Below are 19569 nucleotides of genomic sequence, written 5' to 3'. Positions count from 1 at the left end.
TCTCTGGCAGGGATGCGACGGTGCTCTCTGAGGAATCTCTCTCTGTATCTGGTGATCTCCCTGATGAACAACGCTAAGCAATACTGATCCTCATACTCCATAATCCGAGAGAGAGGTCCAAATCCGTGCCCAAATAAACAGTGAAATCTGCCACGGATCTCATAATATAAAGGGCATCTGCAAACAAAGTGCTCCTCAGTCTCCACCTCCCCCATAGTGCAACAAGGGCATATCCTAGTCTCTCGCCTGGGTCTATGTCCGGTAGCTGTACGACGCATCCTGCCGGCCTCAACGTCTAATCTGTGGGAAGATACCCTGAGCTGGCCCAAGGCAATCCTGAGTGAGTGCGACATATGAACGCCGATATATCCTGGGGATATGATGAAGCCATCCTCTGAAAGAGAGAGAGAGAGAGAGAGAGAGAGAGAGAAGATTTTATTTCTTGACTTGCTTGTTTAGTTTTGCTTAGTCACCTGCTTCGTTTCTTCTTTATTTCTTGTTTTCATTCTCTTTTGTTTATTTGACGTATTTTAGTAAGCACTGGGTTTGCCCAAGAGACTCCGCGGGTCTTTAGAAACTCAGTATAGCTGCTTATGCTTGGGCACTGATGATGACATAAGTGTTGCTTTGCTTGCTAAGTATGTCTTCCTTTTGTTTTTCATAAAAGTTTTTGTTTACCTCTTTTTTCTTGTCTTTTATTTTCTTTGTAGATTTTTTATCTTTAGAACAACAAAAGTTCTAAATTTGTATGATTGGACTTATTTTAGTCTTACAAAGGTATATAAAGTTTTTATAGTTAGTTTAAAGTAGACATATGATTACACCTATAGATAAATGTTATATTATTTTCTCTCAATTCATGATACCCACGATTATTACAAATATTATTGCAGGTTTATACCTTGGAAGATAGCTCTGAGCTAGAAGCAGTGGTACCAACTCCAATTCAAAGAGTCAAGTATTATGATGCTGAATCTACCTTATTGGAACCAACAAGGGAAAATGTTTCAATGCGTTTAGCCCATCTAGAAAGAAAGGTAATTATTTCTATGAGACTTTTAGATGAGGTGCAGCACACTTCAAGTTATACATATAAATGCTTTCTGGAATTAGTACAGGCTGAGTTCATCATATTGCTAACTCTAACAGTCATTGTATCAGTCTCCTTCAACACTGAGCTGCAGTTCCCTCCCCGTCACCACTCCTCCCTGCTGCTTTCCCTCCTTCTCCCTCCCTGCTGCCACAGCCTCCCTCCTCCCCCTGCTGCCACCCACCTTCCATCCCCTGCTACCCTGATGCTGCTGCTGCTGTTGCTGCCTCCCCTCCCCCTCTTCCCCTGTTGTTCCTCTTGCCTTAACTGCTGATCCTCTCCACCTCCCCTCCCACTACTCGTCCACTGCCTCCCTATGCCAAAGGAGAGAGATTTCAGATTATCAAATCAGTTTGACAAGGATGCCCACTTGCTCCCCTATATTATATTTATGTGTGGAAGCAGCTATGAGTCACTACCTTAGATATCTGGTGGACATATTTTGTTTCAAACTCCCCCTTAGATGAGATGAGGAGCTATTAGACATGAAATTCTAGACATGGCAATTTAGTTGGACACTTGTCCTCAAACCTTACAAATATTCCAAACACCTTTTGACTTGTTTTCCCTTGTAGCAAGAGCACAGATTATGGGGCATAAATACTCTCACTTTTGGATCAATATGAGAACTCTTCTAGCTGGGTTTTTTCTTCTTCTTTTTTTGCCAAAAACTGACTTGCATTAAGTATGAGCAAAATTCACGAGAGCAAGCTCAAATTGGAAATAAATCATGCAATGCATGAAGAAAAAACTCCTTAGAAAGAGGTGGAAAACATTTAAGGTTAAGGCTGAAAGTGCCATCTTAACCCTGCAGTAGACTCAAAGAAGAAGGGGGAGCCGTTCCATTCTCTACAAAATGTAGACCTCCTAGTAGAAGTTGCCTGAGAGGACCCCGGCATGCTCACCCATATGGCCATCAGTGTATGTATAATGTTTGTCTATATACTAGCCAAAGTGTGAGAAGGGCAAACTTGGGATCCATCCGGTGAACCTTGGACCGATCCAATGCCTCTATGCAGGTGGCTCTCCAAATATGCCACTCTGCAATACTCGCTTGTATCTCCCAAGAAGATTCCATAGAGGCATGAATAGCTCTAAAAGGTGAGGCAGGAACATCATCCAAAGAGCATGGCTCCAGTAAGTGGCAGAAATTGATACGGCACAAGAAGAGTCATATCTCTCATAAAAGACCTGAGACCTAAAAAAAGAGAGTCAAACAACTGAGTCCCAAGTCATGAAGAAGGGGGAACAAAGAAAAGTACTGAAAACCCTAGCTATCCCCCTCCATATAATCCTCGCTTGCAAGCAATCCCATATGCAATGCGAACTAACTCCATTGTACAAAGGCAACCAGGAGGACAAGTAGGGTTAGCCACAGCAGAAAAGAGTGATTTTTCTATTCCTAAGGGATTTCTAGAGTCTCTTGCAAAAGTTCTTTTGTAGGTCAGCAGAAATCTCATGAAGGTGCATGGTGGAGAGGGAGAGGGAGAGGGAGAGAGAGAGAGAGCGTAGGCTAGGGAGAGACATAATGATACTCAAACAGAGACATAATGAAATAGCAAGAGCAATGAACAAAATGAAAGTACTCACATATAGACCAAAGAGCTTGTAGGCTTGATGCTTGATTGCAACTTGACTCCATTTCCTAACACCCCCCCATGGAGAAAAGGCGAGTGACTACGGGAATGGAACCAAGAACTAAACATGACAATGAGGGTCATTGAGCTATGCAATGACGGTCTAGAGCTAAACATGGCTCCCATGTCAGTAATCTTTGCAATATGAGCTGAAATAGTTTGGCCTTCCTGTATGGACAAGTCATTGAGCTTATTGTGCGAGGCAATGCTTCTTGCTTCATTCTTCACATTCCACATACTTTTCACTCTATCCCACGCTGCTTTTGAAGTCTTGCAAGTTTTGATAATGGACTTAATGTGTGTCTTCACAGACAATGCAATCAAAGACAAAGCTTGGGAATCCCTTCAATCAAACCTCCTTTGATCTTTTGTGGGAGCGACATGGATAGTGGTAGTAGAACCCTGAGTGGTGGTGGAAGATGCACTAGAGCTGGTGCACCAGGTTTAGTCTCATCCCCATTCACAATATCCCATAAGCCCTTTCCAACCAAGATATTCTTGAGTGTAAAGGACCACAAAGCACAGTTGGGTCCATCCAACTTATCTGCCTTAGTCATGGTGTGAGAATTCTCATTGAGAGACATGATTGCAAGCTCAAGAATAATTGCAAGTGTACCTGCAAAGGGAAAACAACAAATGGACAACTGAAAGACCACAGATTGCTATGAAATCACTGCAACGGCATTCACTAACAATGGCTTCTCTGAAATAGCAATAAATCTTCCCCAACAATTTTTCTCAAACCTCAATCCCCTCCGGGATACAAATTGCAATCAAGCACTATATTTCTGTCCCAAAAATTTATCCTCAACCATAGCCAAACAGTGGCTCAAATGCAATGTGCTTCTGCCCCAACAATCAGCCTATATCTTAGCCAAACAATGGCTCACAATGTAATAGCAAACTCTTGCTCAATAGGCATCCAAAAGTGCATCAATTTACAGCCAACACTTGGGTTCAAAATGCACAACAGCTAAGCAATGATTTGCACTTAATGTGCAGCCTGAAACTGTCCCAAATGCATTGACACCTGTGCAATGCTATCTGCAAGAACCAACTGGGAGAGGCTGAAAATCTGCTCAAACAAAGATCAAGAGCTGGATCAGAAGAAATAGCTGAGCCAGGAATGCAAATGACGATCTGGACGTTTGTGTTGGACTGTGTACAAGAGGGTCCCCCGAACGGTTGTGTGCAGTCGTCTTAGTAGTGATCGTACTCTCCACATTTGTGACACATGATGGGTCTTCGAAAGTTGGTACCTCTGCCTGCACTTTCACGTCCACCTCAAAAACCACCCCATCGACCACATTGACAAGGGGGTCCATATCCACCTCTTGACATAGCTGGTTGGTACGGTGCATAGTAAGCTTGAGCATAGAAATACGGGGCCGACCACATTTTGTGTAGGAGCTTGCAACAAAGGTGGATTGGGAAGTAATGGAGGTGGAATGATAGGAGGAGAAGGTGGTTTAGATGCTTTTCCAAGAGGAGGAGCAGGAGGTACAAGTGTCGGGCTAGAAGCTATCGGTGTGGCTCTGTTGAGTGCAGCAAATAGAGGTCCCCCTTAGGATTACTTTGGTAGAAGCTTTCTTAACCCTTTCAAGTACCTACACTTAGAGGCATCATGTCCATGGATCTCACAAAATGTACAAAATGAGGTAGAAGTCGGTACCTTCTGCTTAGAGGGACACTCCTAGTGACCATGCCCAGAACCCTTGCATTTTGTGCACCAAACACCACTTCTAATCTGGGCCTCATAATCTAGGCCTCGAAGGATGATTGGCCATCCACCTTTGTTCTATCTTTAAAAACCTCATTGATTTCTTCTAACTTCTTCTTGAGTTGCTGCCATGCGGATGAGCCGTCCTCTCTCGGGAGCTGGGTGATCGAAGTTGCGGATGAGCCCGCAATCTCAACCCTCTTGCAAAAAAAATATCCCTTTGGGCATTGAAGCATAATGTTGTCATCCGTGATGTTAGGGTCAGAAACAATGACCCTAAATCTAGGCACCCTAATCCCTAATCAAGCTTTGTTGAAGAAGAGGGCAAGCTAGGGAGGAAGGGGATCTCTATGACCACTCCAAAAGAGGCTCCAATAGTAGTAAGGTGTCGATGGTACACTTGAGGTAGGCTGAGAAATGAGATAAAGAGAAAGGTAACCCAATTGTCCTCCACAAACAAGATCAAAACCCCAAGTGAAATGTGAAAGAAAAATTCTTCTGGAGGCTAGCACCAAGGGGTTAGCCTTGAGTACCAAAGCCGTGGCCTCAGGAGAATCAAAGACCACCTGAAATAAAACTCATCCCAATAAGCGTACATCTGACAAGTGAGGAGTGAGATCTTTTGGTAAGGTCACAAGCATCCAATCCCTGACTTGCGATCTAGAAGGTTGGAACCCATGAATGCAGGTGAAAAGTGAAGTAGAGCTTTCAAGTTCTACATCCTTTCTAAGTTCTACAACTCGTCTTTTGAAAAAAAAAAAGCTTTTATCATGGCCGGTGGAAGCAGTCAAGGATTGACTGAATGGGAATCCATTAGTCAATCAAGGTGAAGCAGCTGAGTCAAATGCGACGAGGCTCTGTCTGCTAATTCCTTGCTGCGAGAAGGTAGAGAGGGAGGGGGTTTTGTTTTATTTTTAATATTTTGGAAAGAAAAAGAGAGGAATGAAGGGCTGTAGGGCGGCGCTGAATTGTGATATTAAAAACAATTATAATAAAAATTTGTAGTGATTAAGTCTTTAATGATATAATATTTAACTTGAGACTAAATGTTCTATGTATTGTTCTTCATCAGTAATCTATGCATGTTAGTCCATAAAACCATTTGTCATTTTTACTGTTATAAGAAATACTTTGTCTTGTTTGTACTTTCTTGAAATATAGGTCGATAGTAACTTGTCATGTCCATATGAATGTCATTTGTCATGCCAGTTTCACCAAGAAATATCCAGCAACTTTTGCGAACAGAAATATGGAGATGAAGTCAAATATAGTCAGGACACAATCAAGCAAATTAGAAAATTCGTGTCAACTTTGGAGTATTGCTTAAAAGAACTTGGATTGTGGGGTGCCTATCTTGTAAGTATATAGTCCTCCTAGTCTTATAAGTGATTGATTGTTTTAAGAGATGGGTATTGGTATGCAAAGTGATCTTATAATTCACGACAATGTTTAGACACAAACCATGGTGCTTATGGAAGTATCACAGGTTTTTTTCTGTTTTTGGTGTGTTTGTTGTTGTAATTTCTTGAAATAGACTTCTATTAAGTATGAAAGAAATAGCCAAGAGAAGAAACTCAAGGCACAGAGACATCATGTAGAGCATGAAAAACTCATGGTAAAATACCACTGAAAGAGCCTAAACAAATGACAAGCTGGATAAAACTAGGAGTGTGGCTAGAAATGCCACTTCATGCTTGTGATGGTCTCAAACAAGAAAGGACAACTTCTCTACTGTTTGATAAAAACTGTCCCCTTAGCCAAAGCAGACCTAGAAGAACCTTGCATCCTAGAACAAACACCCATCAAAGTGTGTACAATATCTACTGATATGTTGGACAATGTATAAGTTAGGTGGACCTAGATGCCATAAATAGCTTCTATGCATCTAGATCGCCAAGTGGGCCAGGTAGTGATGATCGCTACAATCTCCGAACAAGTGTCCAATGATGCACATACAAGTCTGTCCTGAAAAAAACTGATAGTATGAAGTTGCAAAACTGTACATTTGGTTGCCAAACCATGAAAGACCAAGAGAATTCTTGACTCTCATAAAAAGTATGATGCCCAGTAAGTGAGAGCTAGGCCATGGAACCCCAAGTAATGGAGAAAGGGCAGGAGGAAAACATGTGCAACAGTGCTGCTATCCCTTTCCAAACGATCTTGGCAGAGGCAGAATGACAACAACTCAAAGCAGCCCTCATACATGTCCCTTCTCTAACTCAAGGTGAAAGATCTAGGAAGCACACCAGGTGGAAAAAACCTTTTTGTTGATGACATGGGATGTCCACTAGGCTATTCAAGATACATACAGTGCTCCAAATGGCAGAGGGGACCCACCTTCACTATGGGCGCTTGGAGAAAGAAACAAGGAAAGTTTATTAAGGTATTTGAAAGACCAAAGTGTCTATGAGATTGAAAAAACTAGATACAATGAGCCTCTGGGTGGAGCCTCTAGGTGGGCATCCACACCCAAAACAAATACAAACACAAACACTACTACAAAGTATTTGATACCAAGACAAATACAAACACAAGCACTAGTACAAAGGATTTGAGCCCATGGGCATCACTATGTTGTGTATGTTGTCTGAGGAATTAGAACCACCGGGAAAATGAGAAATTGAAAAGAGGCTCTTGGCAAAGAGAGGCTCCGGTGGTGACCGATGCTGTGGTGGCATGAAACCCGTGATAGAGCACTAACATCCATCACCCTATTGGTCAACTGTGGTCTCCTAGCCATGGCTTTGCATCAAGCAATTGCCATTTTAAACCTGTCGGCTGTGCCCCTGGTCTAGCAAACATGGAGAGGCTTCAAGGAGCTGCCCTTGCGAGAGTGTCACCTATGAATTAAGATTTACAAGCACTCATAGATAGACCCAATAGAGTGACTTTGCTAATACCACTTGATTGGCTTCAATAAGTAGCTCTAATAGAGTGCCAAGGAGAGAGAGAGTTCTTTACAAGGTTGTAGAGGCATGGTGGATAGACACTCACCCATTGATTCTTATGGGTTATCCTTAGCACCTTTGGCTCAAAGGTGGATGCCCATTCTACCACCTACCATTGGAACTCATAGAGTGGAAGTGGAGGACTGATGTAGCATCTCCTTACAAGACTATCGGGAATGCCACGCAAGACAATCCCAAGGTTTACTTAGGATTCTTTCCCATAGAGAGTCCTTTGAATCACCTTGCCCATGTAGACCCTCTTCTCTTCCCGACTTTGGAGATCTTATTGGTAGAGATAGATTTCCATGTTCCTCTAGCTCCTCCAACATGGTGGACTCCTAGTCAACACATGGATCAACACATGGAGATAGACCTTTGGATTAGACTCCACATGCTTGAAATGCCTCACAACCTTGGAGTAATTTCAGCATTGCATTTGGTGTTGCAAAGAGGCCCACTGGGTTTGGCAAGGCATTTAATATTTGTTTGGCAAGACATTGCACACTCATTTGGTAGGATGAGGTGAGCCACTCACATCACTTGGGGATTGGTGGTTTGGATCTTTCAATCGGTTCCAAAGAATCTTCTATGAGGGAGCAGATTTGGATAGGGCTATTCTCATTATGAGAGAATTCTCTCAACTTATCACTGTTTTCCTGGACATCAGCCCCCTTCCTCAGTGGGGAGTATGAGGGTCTCCCAATCCACCCTCGCTATGGCACCTGCCGTCCCATCAAGTCCACTCTGCAAAAAGTTTCTGATAGGTCTCTTGAGCTGACTGATATTGTCCCTTGAGCAGCACCAACATGAGCAAACGAACAAAGCAATGGCCAATAACACCTGGTCGACCACCACAACCCTAGATGCCAAGTCTAGTTTGGCCGAACTCCAGAAGAGGAGTTTCCTTCTTATGCTCTCCAGCACAAGAGAAAACTGTTATACAGGAGAGATGCCCGCACCTACCTGGCATCCCAAATACCTAATGGAAACACCCCTCTGAATCCAAGTGAACCCAAAATGAGCTCCCCAGTTTGAAGTGTCCTTATTGCTGATCCAAAAGCCATTGGATTTGTGCCAATTTATGTACCCCCCTGCTGGCATGCAAAAGAAATCCAAGGCTGTCCTAAATGAAGTGAGCATCTGTGGTGTGGCATCCAAAAAAACAGCCGTGTCATCTGTCAACTCACTGTCCAAAAGCTCATCTTCGTGCCTCAGTGGAAGTTTCAGCCCAACAATATCAGCTTGAGATGCAATGTAGATACTCATAGCTTCAGCCACAAACAAAAAAAGAAAGGGGGCTAAAGGGCATCCCTGACGGACTGATCTAGAGATCCCGGAACCTGTCTCCCCTGACTCCTCCAATAAGTACCTGGCTGTGGGCTGATCTATAAAGAGAAGATACCCCTCTAGTCCAAGCATCTATGAATCAAAAATGAAGGATAACTCCCTCCAGAAAGCTCCGAGCTACTCTGTCATAAGCTTTCTCAAAAGTCGAGAAGTAGAATGGCCAGCCTTGTGCCACTGTGCATGGCCCAATCAGAAGCCTCCCAAAATGAGAAGATGTTGTCAAATATGCTCCTGCCATGTACAAAGCTTGTTTACGAATCATGAATGAGGTATGGAAGAATGGGCTGCAAATGAAGGCTGATTGATTTCACCAAAATCTTGTACAGAGTGCCCAATAGAGTAATAGGTCTCCATTGGGATACTAAATTCCTGCAATCACCTTTTGGAATAACATGAATGAGACCCTCCGAAAGTGAGTTTGGCATCTCACCAAATCACAAACGCCTTGTAGGCCTGAGGTAATGTGATCCCCAATCTGATCCCAAAAAGCAATGAAAAAAGGAGTCATTCCATTTGAACTTGGACATTTTCCCTTGTGAAGGGCAGTAAGAGCAGTCCTGAATTTTGTATTGGTGAAATGTGCATCAAGTGAGACTCTCATATCAGGTTTCACCAACATAGGTATACATTGCCGAATAGCATCCCTAGCATCATCTCTGGCCTGCGTGTATGGATCTGCTGTAAGAAGGGAGGTATGAAAATCCATAGCAATATGCATGACAGCATTAGGATCTGTCTGTAGAATGCCGTTTATCTTTCTCTACTATGTCTGGGGCCAAGAGTAGAGAAAAAATGCTTATTGACTCTACCTCTGATAGAATGACTCTCTGGCATGAAAGGCATACTCTTCTCTATGATCTAATAGTGTGTCTAAATCTGAGCCCTTGCTGCAGTAAGGGGCTCCTGAACCGAAGCATCTAAAGGCTGTTTTTGCTCCTCTCTGATGGGTTGCCAGTTGCTAGCGAAGTCTCCATACTTCTCCAGGCTCTTCCCTACACGTGTATTGTGTTCAGAAGTACTCTCGACAACTTCATTCAGCTCCAAACAGCTCACATCAGCTCCTTTTTCATCTCCAGCTTGCCCACACAGTCAGTGGATTGTTTTGCAGGTGGTTCCGGCCAAGGTGGGCTTTCAGTAAGTGTTCTGAGCTGTGTATTTTGCTTCGGGACTGTTTTTGCAGCCCTTACTCTTGCAGTCTCAGGTGCATTTGCAAATACTCTACATTGTTGGATGCATTTGCAGTTACTTTACAGTTGTGGATGCCTTTGAGCTCCGTTGGATGCATTTGAGCACTCGTGGGTGCGCTATTTCAGATTTGGGTTGTGCATTTTCAGTTTGGGATTGCACTTCAAATTGCAGCAGAGTGCAATGATTGGTTGATGCCACTTTTGCAGTGATTGCATTGCGTCGTCAGTGGCATTTCAGAGCAGGTAGTCGTACTTTGCATTTGTAGCCAGTATTAGTTTGGGATTTGTAGGCACATTTGCAGTCAGTTGCACTTTTGGGACTTGCAGTTCTTTTTGCAGGTACATTTGCAGCTTGTGGGTATCCCATTTTGCATCAGTCGACTCTTTCAAACAGTTTTGGCAATTTGCCCGAGGTTGACAAGCTAGATGGACCAAACTATGCCTTGTGGTCATTCATGCTTAAGAACATCTTGGTTGGTAAGGGCTTGTGGGATATAGGTGAGGCCAGCAGGCCCATCTACATCCAGCACAGCTTCTTCGGGTCTGACTACAGGCAGACAGCAGTCTGCTACAGCCCCTCCCGCTCCCATAGCATCGACAAAGAAGCAGAAGAAGTTTGACCGCCGCAGTGCCCAAACGATGTTTTTGATTGCCAAAAATGTGAAGAGGCACATTATGACGACTATCAAGTCGTGCAAGGATGCAAAGGCAGCATGGGAAAGATTGGCAAACATGTATCATGTTAAAAATGAGACAAGGGCCATTGCCTTGATAAATCAGCTCAAGGATCTCAACATGCAGGAAGGCCAGGCCATCACTAATGATATTGCTAGGATCATTGATCTACGTGATCAGCTCACAAGTATTGATGAGGAAATAGAAGACAAGAAGCTCGTCTCTATCACTCTCAATAGCTTAGCGTCCTCATATGGCATATTCGTCACTTCATTGACCATTGTTCTTAGGGCAGCCCCACTCTTGTTCGATGAGTTAGTTGGGCTTTTGCTGCAGAAAGAGAAGAGATGCTCAAATTTTGCCCAAGCCTCTCGTCAGGGTGGGCAAGCATTTGCCATGGGTGGAAAGAGCAAATTTCAAAAAAAGTTTGAACCAAAACACAGCCATACAACTCAGCCCAACGAGGGGAATACAAGCAGTTCAAGAAAAAATCAAAAAAAAGGCAAATGCAACTATTGCAAGAAGCCAGGACATTACATTGCAGAGTGTCAGAAAAGGATTGCCAATGAAAAGAAAAGGCAAAGGGACAGCTCTAGCATTAATTTTGTTACCCCCACTGAAACTCATGCTTCAAATGCACATGGTGAAGCTCATCTTGCCCAAGGTGATAGAGATTTTGTGTTTGCTGCATTTAATGAGAAGATGGATGCCAAGGGGATTTGAATGCTGAAAACAATCAAGGGATGCTTCCCTTGTTGCAAGTGATACATGGTATATCGACAGTGGTGCTACTAAGCACATGACTCCTTGCCAGGAGTGGTTTGAGAGCATCACACATGTTCATGGAAGACAGGTTACGTGTGCCAATGATGCTTCTCAAGACATCATCGGAGTTGGGCACATTTCTATTCAGCTTGATAATGGGAAAGTTAAGTATATCCGAGATGTTTGGTATGTTCCAGATTTGAGGCAAAGTCTGATTTCAGTTTCAAACATTGTCCATGATCAACATATGTTGGTCGAATTTCAGGATAACCAATGCAGGATCAAGGATCCAAAGAAAGGGTATGAGGTTGTAGCAACAGGCACATATGACAGAGGCTTATACAAGCTTGATGCTCAACCTTATGATCAGAAGGTATTGTCTGTAGCAAACACTTCCCAGGCTGATTTATGGCATGCCAGGTTTGGACATGTCCATCACAGGGCATTGTCCTACTTGTACAACAATAATATGACTCAGGGAATGCCAAAATTACAGCAACCAGCAAATGAAGTGTGTGAGGGGTGTGCACTCAACAAATTGCATCGCTTGCCATTCAGTAAACAAGGCAAGAATTGGGTCAAGGCAACCAGAGTGTTGCAGAGAGTGCACTCAACTCAACTCAGATAGACGAGGAGAGTACATGTCACATGCATTCCAGGTATTTTTGAAGCAGCATGGGATTAAACATCACTTGACATGCCCTTACACTTTTTTTTTTGGTAAATCCATGAGAGGTATATTATTAGCAAGATTTACATGCCCTTACACACCACAGCATAATCCACTCTCTGAGAGGAAGAATCGTACTCTTATGGAGATGACGAGATGCATGCTGAAATTCAAGAGAGTCTCAAAGGATTTTTAGGGAGAAGCAGTTGTGACAACCACTTACATTCAGAACAGATGCCCTATCAAAGCTTCAGTTAATGTGGCTCCATTTGAGGCTTTGTATGTCTTTAAGCCAAAGGGTAGTCATTTCAGAGTTTTTGGCTTAGTGGCATATGCTTTTTTAAAGAGAAAGTGATATATTCCATTCAAAACGAATCATACAACAGGTGGGAGAGAAAGTGCTCTATCCCTAGCTTCAACAATGTGGCTAAAAAGCCATGGAGGTGGTCTAAAATGCCACGACATCCCAAAAGGGGTCAAGTGAAACAATAATGAGCAGTCCCATGTCCTCATGAAGGATAAAAGTCTCCCACGAGCTGCCAAAGAGGTGCCTGTACACGGCTCCCACTGACTAATGAGAGTTAAGATAATCTCCACCCAAATGGAAGCAAGAGTGTCAGCCTCCGTGCATAAATGACCACCAAGGACAAAAGAACATTGCGAACACCATATCCGCCATAGGGTAATACTAGAAATCACCTCCCAGGCTGACCCTACAGGTGAAGTAGGCCTATAATCCTGAGCTGGTACTGGTACCAAAAGTAAGTCCTGCGGCTCCATGATGCTAACATCTGTGGGGCCACGTCTCTGGCGATACTGCATGGAGAAACCGTGGTCTCCTGGTTCTGACTCATAGAGGGCAAAGGCTCCAAATCCTCTCCCCCATAGGGCTGCGCCCCATGTCATCAGAAAGGACTCGGATGTAACATATGAGAACATAATGAAGATACCTGTCCAAACCACTCTAGAGCTGGGGCAGCTCCATATACAATGCTTACTAGATTCCTCTACCAGCTGACAACGCATACACAAGGAGGGTCTACCCATCTGCTGAAGCCAAGTACCCACAGGTATACCCCTATGAATAGTGAGCCAAAGGAAGTAGGAGACTTTCCTGGCTATATTGATGCCCCAAAAGTGAGCCCAGTAACTCAGCAAGAGCTATGCAGTAAGTCCCTGTGCGTGCCAATACTGTGAGGTAGATGGTAGATGATGAGAGTCTCTCTGCTGAAGCCTATAACCTACCCTCGTCGAGTACTGGAAAAAAGAAAGAGGACGGGCACTTGCCACCGGTGCAAGCCACGCCGACTCCCCTGGGTCCCAGTCAAGCTCTGCAAGAGGTCGACCCTGAAAGATCCAAAGTCTCCATCTAGGATCCTCTGCAATGGTCAACCTAGAAGGATCTGTGGCCCATTCCTTACTAAGGCAACCAATGACCCTGACTCTCTGCCAAAGGAGCTCCTATCGATCCAAGGGCTGAGTGGGATACAATCTGTGAAAGGAGTCCGTCTTAAAATAAGTAAACAGTGCCGGTCCTAAACGAACTCCAATGCATAGCCCAGCTCACTAAAACAACCTGACCAAGTAGGGATGGAATGAACATAGGCTGAATCTGTAAGCATATCCCTCCACCCCTGAGGAATAGCTCTCATGATCAGTAATCTAGTGGCAGCAATCTGTCCAAGTGGCCAGTGTCTATCTCTGATCTCCTCCTTTGACATCTCCACACCTCCCCTGAACTAATCTCCGACTGTCACAACCCCCTGAGCATGCCGTCTGACCAAGGGAGACCTAAGTTTTGTACCAGGGGAAGATCCCTGATACCGAACCACGGGCAGTTTCCTCTCTGGAGGAGGGAACTCCTCTGATGAGGTGTTGTCGGAAAAGATCCCATATCTGTATAAGCCCTTTCACAAGTGGTGAGGAAGGCTGAGAATGCTAGTCCGTCAGGAAAATCCAACTGACTCTACCTGCCCGACCTGCTGCTCTGGGGGTACACTGGTGAATCCCATGCAGTAGGAACTGCTTCCACGGTTGATCTCCTGGAGTCAAACCTCTAACAAGAAGTTTGACTAAAAGGGCTCTGCTCTGCAACTCAGGATCAAGAACTCCAAGTCCTCCCTGCAAGGCGGGTAAAGTGATAGTATCCCATGAAACCGTGGCCCTAGTGTCCGCAGAACCATCACCACCACTCCACAGGAAGTTCCGGAGCAATCTCCTCACCTGACGGATCGAGTCAGCATGAAAGCACCAACATGACGCAACATACCACATAGTCGCTAGTAGAACCTGGTTGAGTACCAACGCTCTTCTGGCCAAAGAAAGTCTAGCCGTGCTCCAGTAGGCTAGCTTTCTCCGGATGCTCTCAAGAACTGGGGCAAACTCTTGCGTCGGGGACACCTCAATGCCAACCTGAAAGCCTAGATATCTTGTGGAGGTGCCTCTGGGAATCCATACAAAGCCTTTGTCTCCTCCCCATGCTGGGGTATCCTGCTGAGCTCCTGTCCAGATGCCTTTTGATTTGTTCCAATCGACAAGTCCTCCTGAGGCTAGGCAGAACTTGTCAATTGAATCCGCAGAAGTAGTAAGACTAGATGCATCTCCTCTGACTGTCAGTGCCGTGTCATCAGCAAACTCAGTGTCCAGAAGCTCCTACTCCTGCCGGATAGGCAAATGGAGGCCCAAAGTGCCATGACTGGTAGCCTGCATAAAGTATCCCATAGCCTCCGCTACGAAAAGGAAAAGGTAAGGTGCAAGCGGGCATCCCTGTCGTACCGATCTGGATAGCTGAAAAGCCGGTCCTCTACCTCCACAGACCACCATCCTGCTAGAGGAGTGGGAGTAAAGAGAGGAGACCCAAGAAATCCATCTATCACTGAAGCCTAGCCTCCTCATAGTGCCCTCCAAGAAACCCCAGTCCACCCTATCATAAGCCTTCTCAAAATCGAGGAGAAGAACTGCAATCTCTTGCTGACTCTCCTTCGCCCAGTGAGTGGCCTCCCAAAAAGTGAAGATGTTATCCAAGATACTCCGATCTTGGACAAATCCTGTCTGAGTAGCTCTGATGTATCTAGCAGCAAAGGCTTTACGCGAAGAGCCAAGGTCTTCGCTAGGATCTTGTAGGCCGTCCCTAAAAGTGTAATGGGTCTCCAATTACGAAGGACTATCTTGTCTCCCCCTTTCGGGATAAGACAAATCAAACCTGTGCATAATGTCTCGCCCAAAGATCCTGAATCAAGAGCCTCTGAAAAGGCTGAGAGTAGATGAGGCCCAATCGTATCCCAAAGAGCTCTAAAAAGAAGTGGCGACAAACCGTCCTCCCCCGGGCATCTGTCTCTGGGCAGCTCATGTAACGCATCCGTGATCTCCAAGAGTGATAGTGGGCTATCCAAAACATGACTCATCCTGTCTGAGACCATGAGGGGGACATGGCTCCAAATCTCCTCTCTGGCTCTGATCATCTCCTCGGTGACTGGATCGGCGGTGTAAAGAGTGGAGTAAAAATCAGAAGTGATCTCAACAAGACGGTGAGGGTCCGTCTGAAGAGACCCGGCCTCATCCACAAGTCTACGAAGGCTGTTCGAAGAGTACCTCTGACCCACTGCCCTGAAGAATTCTCTAGAACATCTATCCCCCTTCTGAATCCAGAAAGTCTGATGAGAGTAAAACCCAAACTGGGCCCTCCTGCCCTGAATCTCCTCTAGTCTCTCCTAAGCCTCCAAAAGCTGCCCTCTGATGAAAAGAGAATGAGGAAAACTCTGAATCAATCTCTGAATTCTGGATACCTCTGCTCTTGCATTCCGATCTCTGATTCTGAGCTTTTCCTTCTCCTCTTTTGCCCTCAACTGGCAGGCCATGCTGACTCTAGCCAAAGCCCTCTCTACCCACAACAACCAGCCCTGATCCATAGGAGTGTCCACTGACAACCAGGTCTCTCTCAACCGTTCCACGAACTCTGTATCTTGAAAAACAAAGTCTGGAACTCTGACAGAGCCTGTGCTCTCCAATCGAGAGGTAGGAAGAATCTGTAATAGGACTGGAGCATGGTCAGATAAAACATAACCCGGGCGTCCTCCTCTGGCCTGACCCCAATGGCCAATATAAAACCTGTCAAGTCTGACCAAAGAAAGAGAGCCATGGAAATCCCCGGACCAAGAGAACTGAAGACTGTCTGCCAATTGACGAAAGTCGTCCAATCGAGCAGCATCATGAAGTCCAGCATGCAAAACAAAACTATCCCACTCCAATCTCTCCCTGTCAGAAAGGCCACCCTCTGTCTGACCCGACTTGTCTTCAGCGAATTCAACCATGTTGAAGTCACCTCCAACAATCCAGGTGTCTGCCTGAGGAAGGGACTCTCTAAGCTGTCTCCAAAAAGCACGTCTGTGAGCTGGATCCGTGGGAGCATACACATTAAGAACACCAAATGCTGTGTTCTCAATATGAAGAATAACATAGCATGCTCTACTCTCCACTAGTGTACCCTCTTGGGTGATCTCTAAGGCCCACCTAGCTGAAACTGAAATGCAAACTCCTCCTCTCGTGCCATCCGCTGGGCTCCAAAAAGTCCGGCTCTGTCCTCTGAGTAAGGATCTGCATTTGTCAATCCTGTCCTTATGCTCCTGGATAAGCACAATGTCTGGAGGGGACCCTGAGAAAATAAACCGAAGGGAGTCCCTAAGCAATTGCAATCTAGGAACTCCCAATCTACGACCATCCGCATCTGAGGTAAATTTGCGGCCGTTCAGTCCTCTCACATTCCAAGATATGATGGACAACCTAGACATCGGATGGAAGCGAGATAGTGCCAGTGGCAACGGCATAAAACTCTCTCTCTAAAGGCTCAATCCAAAGTCGGTCTCTGATCAAACTCCAAATCTGTCCCAACTCATGTAAAATGGCTCCATCCAAGGGAATAGTACTTTGGCGCGAACCAAGGAGCTGAAAGTCAAACCAACCAGCACTCCTGGGCAAATCAAAGTCTCCCTGAATCTCAAAGAACAGAAACAGAAAAGCCTTGCCACCGAAGCCAGGTCGAAGAGTCCTAGGGCAAGAATGAATCTACGAGCCGACAAAACGGTGAACCGATGAAAACTGAGTCATGCTCATAAGCTGTCTAGCAATCTCACTGTCAAGTAACTCAGCTGACCAGCTTTCGCTCCCTCGAGATCGAAAGCTACCAGCAGAGAAACGAAGAACATGCCCCTCTCTGGAGAGAGTAGCTGATCCCAAGTACTCCTCTACCTCCTCTGACCATCGGCAAAACACTGGTAGAAGTTCCAATCGAGTGAGGGAGTCTGTGATAACCCCCCGAGCCAAAAAGGGCCAAAACTCAACGGGCAAATCTCTGTCAACCATCCTGGGGTCAGGTCTAGGAGTCTGAAGAGCTGAAAAGGGCTGAGCCGTCCTGACTTTGCTCCTGGAATAGGTGAGAGAGAGAGGAAGAATCTGCGATGAGGTGCCTGTCCGCATGGGTGACTGAAACTCTCGTTCGATCTCATTTGCTAGGATCTCCCAATCCTCACGCCGCTGTGCTGGGAGGGGTATCCAAAAGGACGCTCCGCATAGCAACAAAGGAAGGTACTGTGCGACAGGGCTGTGAAAGGGGTCTCGAGGGAGCCTTGTACAGGCGCATGAGATCCTGGGACAGGCTCTAACTCTGACCTGCGTCATAAAATACCACTCTCTCGACGGGCTGCTGGGGAGAGGCATCCATCACCGTAACTGCAGCCTGAGCAGTCTCCTGCTGAAAAACTGTCTCCGTAACCAATATCTGAGACTTCGGGGTAGTGGTGTCTAGTGTCATCAAATCCTAAACTACTGTCTCCTGGTCAGTGAGAAGACCTATCTATGGATGGTCCTTCGCATCTCCCCTTTCCAGGGTCTCCTGCACATGTAACTCGACACCCTGATCTACCGTCTCCTGCACAGTGTCAAGACCTGCCTGCTGATGGTCCTCTACAACTCCCCTTTCCGGGGTCTCCTGCACAAGTGACTCAACTCCTTGAGCGACCGTCTCCTTCACCGTGTCAACACCTGCCTGCGGATGGTCCTCTGCATCTCCCCTTTCTAGGGTCTCCTGCACATAAGTCTCAACTCTCTGCCATCTGTGAGCTCGTACCTAGGGCTGCTCGTGCTGCTGGCTCTCCCTCTGTCTCCGTCTCCTCCGAGCTCTCCGTGAAAGCTATTGCACTGGAGGCACGTCTAGGTCCTCTGATTCCACTGGAGGCCCACCTAGAGGAGTCTCCTCTCGTTCTGCTGAATGAGTCGAAGCAGGCTCAAAGACCCCTGGAGGCTGAACTGAAGGCTCTGGGTCTCTCGTAGGGTGAGAAGGATCCGGAGTCTCTGAACGAGGCCTACGGCTAGGGAAATGCCTAATAAAATGACCTCTCTTCCGACAAAAAAGACACTGATCAGGAAGCCCCTTGTACAAAACCCTTTGCTGCATCTGGACCCCATCTCGCGTAGAGTACGAAATCAAAGTAGGCAAAGGTCGGGGAGGGGGGGAACTCTGAAGTGAGTCTAACCCTCATAACACCTGTACCAGCAAGTGACTGGGCATAGGAAAGTCTAGCGCCTGATGGGATTACTGTACCTACCATGCTAGCCATATGCTCCACCACTCAGCGACAAGAGCTAACCTCATCAGGAAGTCCAGGGAAAAGCATCCAAAAAGAGACCTGACATGGTCCCGTGTATGTAGTACTGAAGTGCTTCCGCCAAGGCCAAAAATGGATGACTCTGCTCTGAAACTGAATCGGAGAGCTCATAAGTACTCTTTGAGCCTACTCTGCGGACTGAAGGCCAAAAGAAAAGTACCCTCTACCAAGCAATCGAAAAACTGTAACTGAGACACCCAATGAGGCCATGTTGGTGTACACCCAATCACGTAATTGTTGGCCTCTACTGGGGAGAAAGCCAATGATGTGCATCAAACGAAAACCCTCCTCCGCTACCTCAATCATCTGCACAATGTCGGGAGGAAAAGAAACTGTGACTTCGATCTCCTCAGGTTCGGCGACGGGAGTGGCATTAGTGTCCTCCATTGTCTCAGCTTGCGCTGTCCTGAGGGGAGGAGCTATCTCTACTGAAAATGTGGCATATGCTTTGGTTCCAGATGCACATCGGAAAAAGCTTGATGACAAGAGTGTCAAATGCATTTTCGTGGGGTATAGCATTGAAAGCCGGGGATTTAGGCTTTATAATCCTGCTACCAGGAAGGTAATAATCAGCAAAGACGTTCTCTTTGCTGAGAATGAGTGCATGCAGTCCGCTAGTGCAGACTTGCCACCATACAATGACACCCCTTTGGACATCATCCAGTTTGAGGATGATGATATGGAGTCTCTTGATGCTTTCCCTTCTACTTCTCATAGTTTAGATGGGTTGCCACATGTTGAGGATGGCTCTCCCTCAAATGTTTCAGAGTTGTAGCCAATTATTGAGAATAGACAGTGTCATGTTTGGAGGCATTATCAACATCGTGAGGCCACTAAAGATGTTGATGCAGCCCCGAGTGGTACAACAGAG

General features: G+C 45.7%; 1 protein-coding gene across 1 annotated transcript in view; it reads left to right on the top strand.

Moving 5' to 3' along the window:
• Positions 1-19569, top strand: part of DCL2 (dicer-like 2) — a 361432-nt gene that overhangs the window by 121384 nt on the left and 220479 nt on the right. Inside the window, exons 7-8 of the mRNA XM_087370403.1 lie at positions 894-1037; positions 5657-5803. Of these exons, the coding sequence (XP_087226529.1) occupies positions 894-1037; positions 5657-5803 (291 nt within the window). The remainder of the gene's footprint in view (positions 1-893; positions 1038-5656; positions 5804-19569) is intronic.

This window comes from Dipteris shenzhenensis, chromosome 32, assembly GCF_047967505.1.
Source record: "Dipteris shenzhenensis isolate YYH24624 ecotype China chromosome 32, Dip_SZ_1.0, whole genome shotgun sequence".
In the NCBI taxonomy this organism is placed as follows: domain Eukaryota; kingdom Viridiplantae; phylum Streptophyta; class Polypodiopsida; order Gleicheniales; family Dipteridaceae; genus Dipteris; species Dipteris shenzhenensis.
This window is presented reverse-complemented; position numbering and strand designations above follow the sequence as displayed.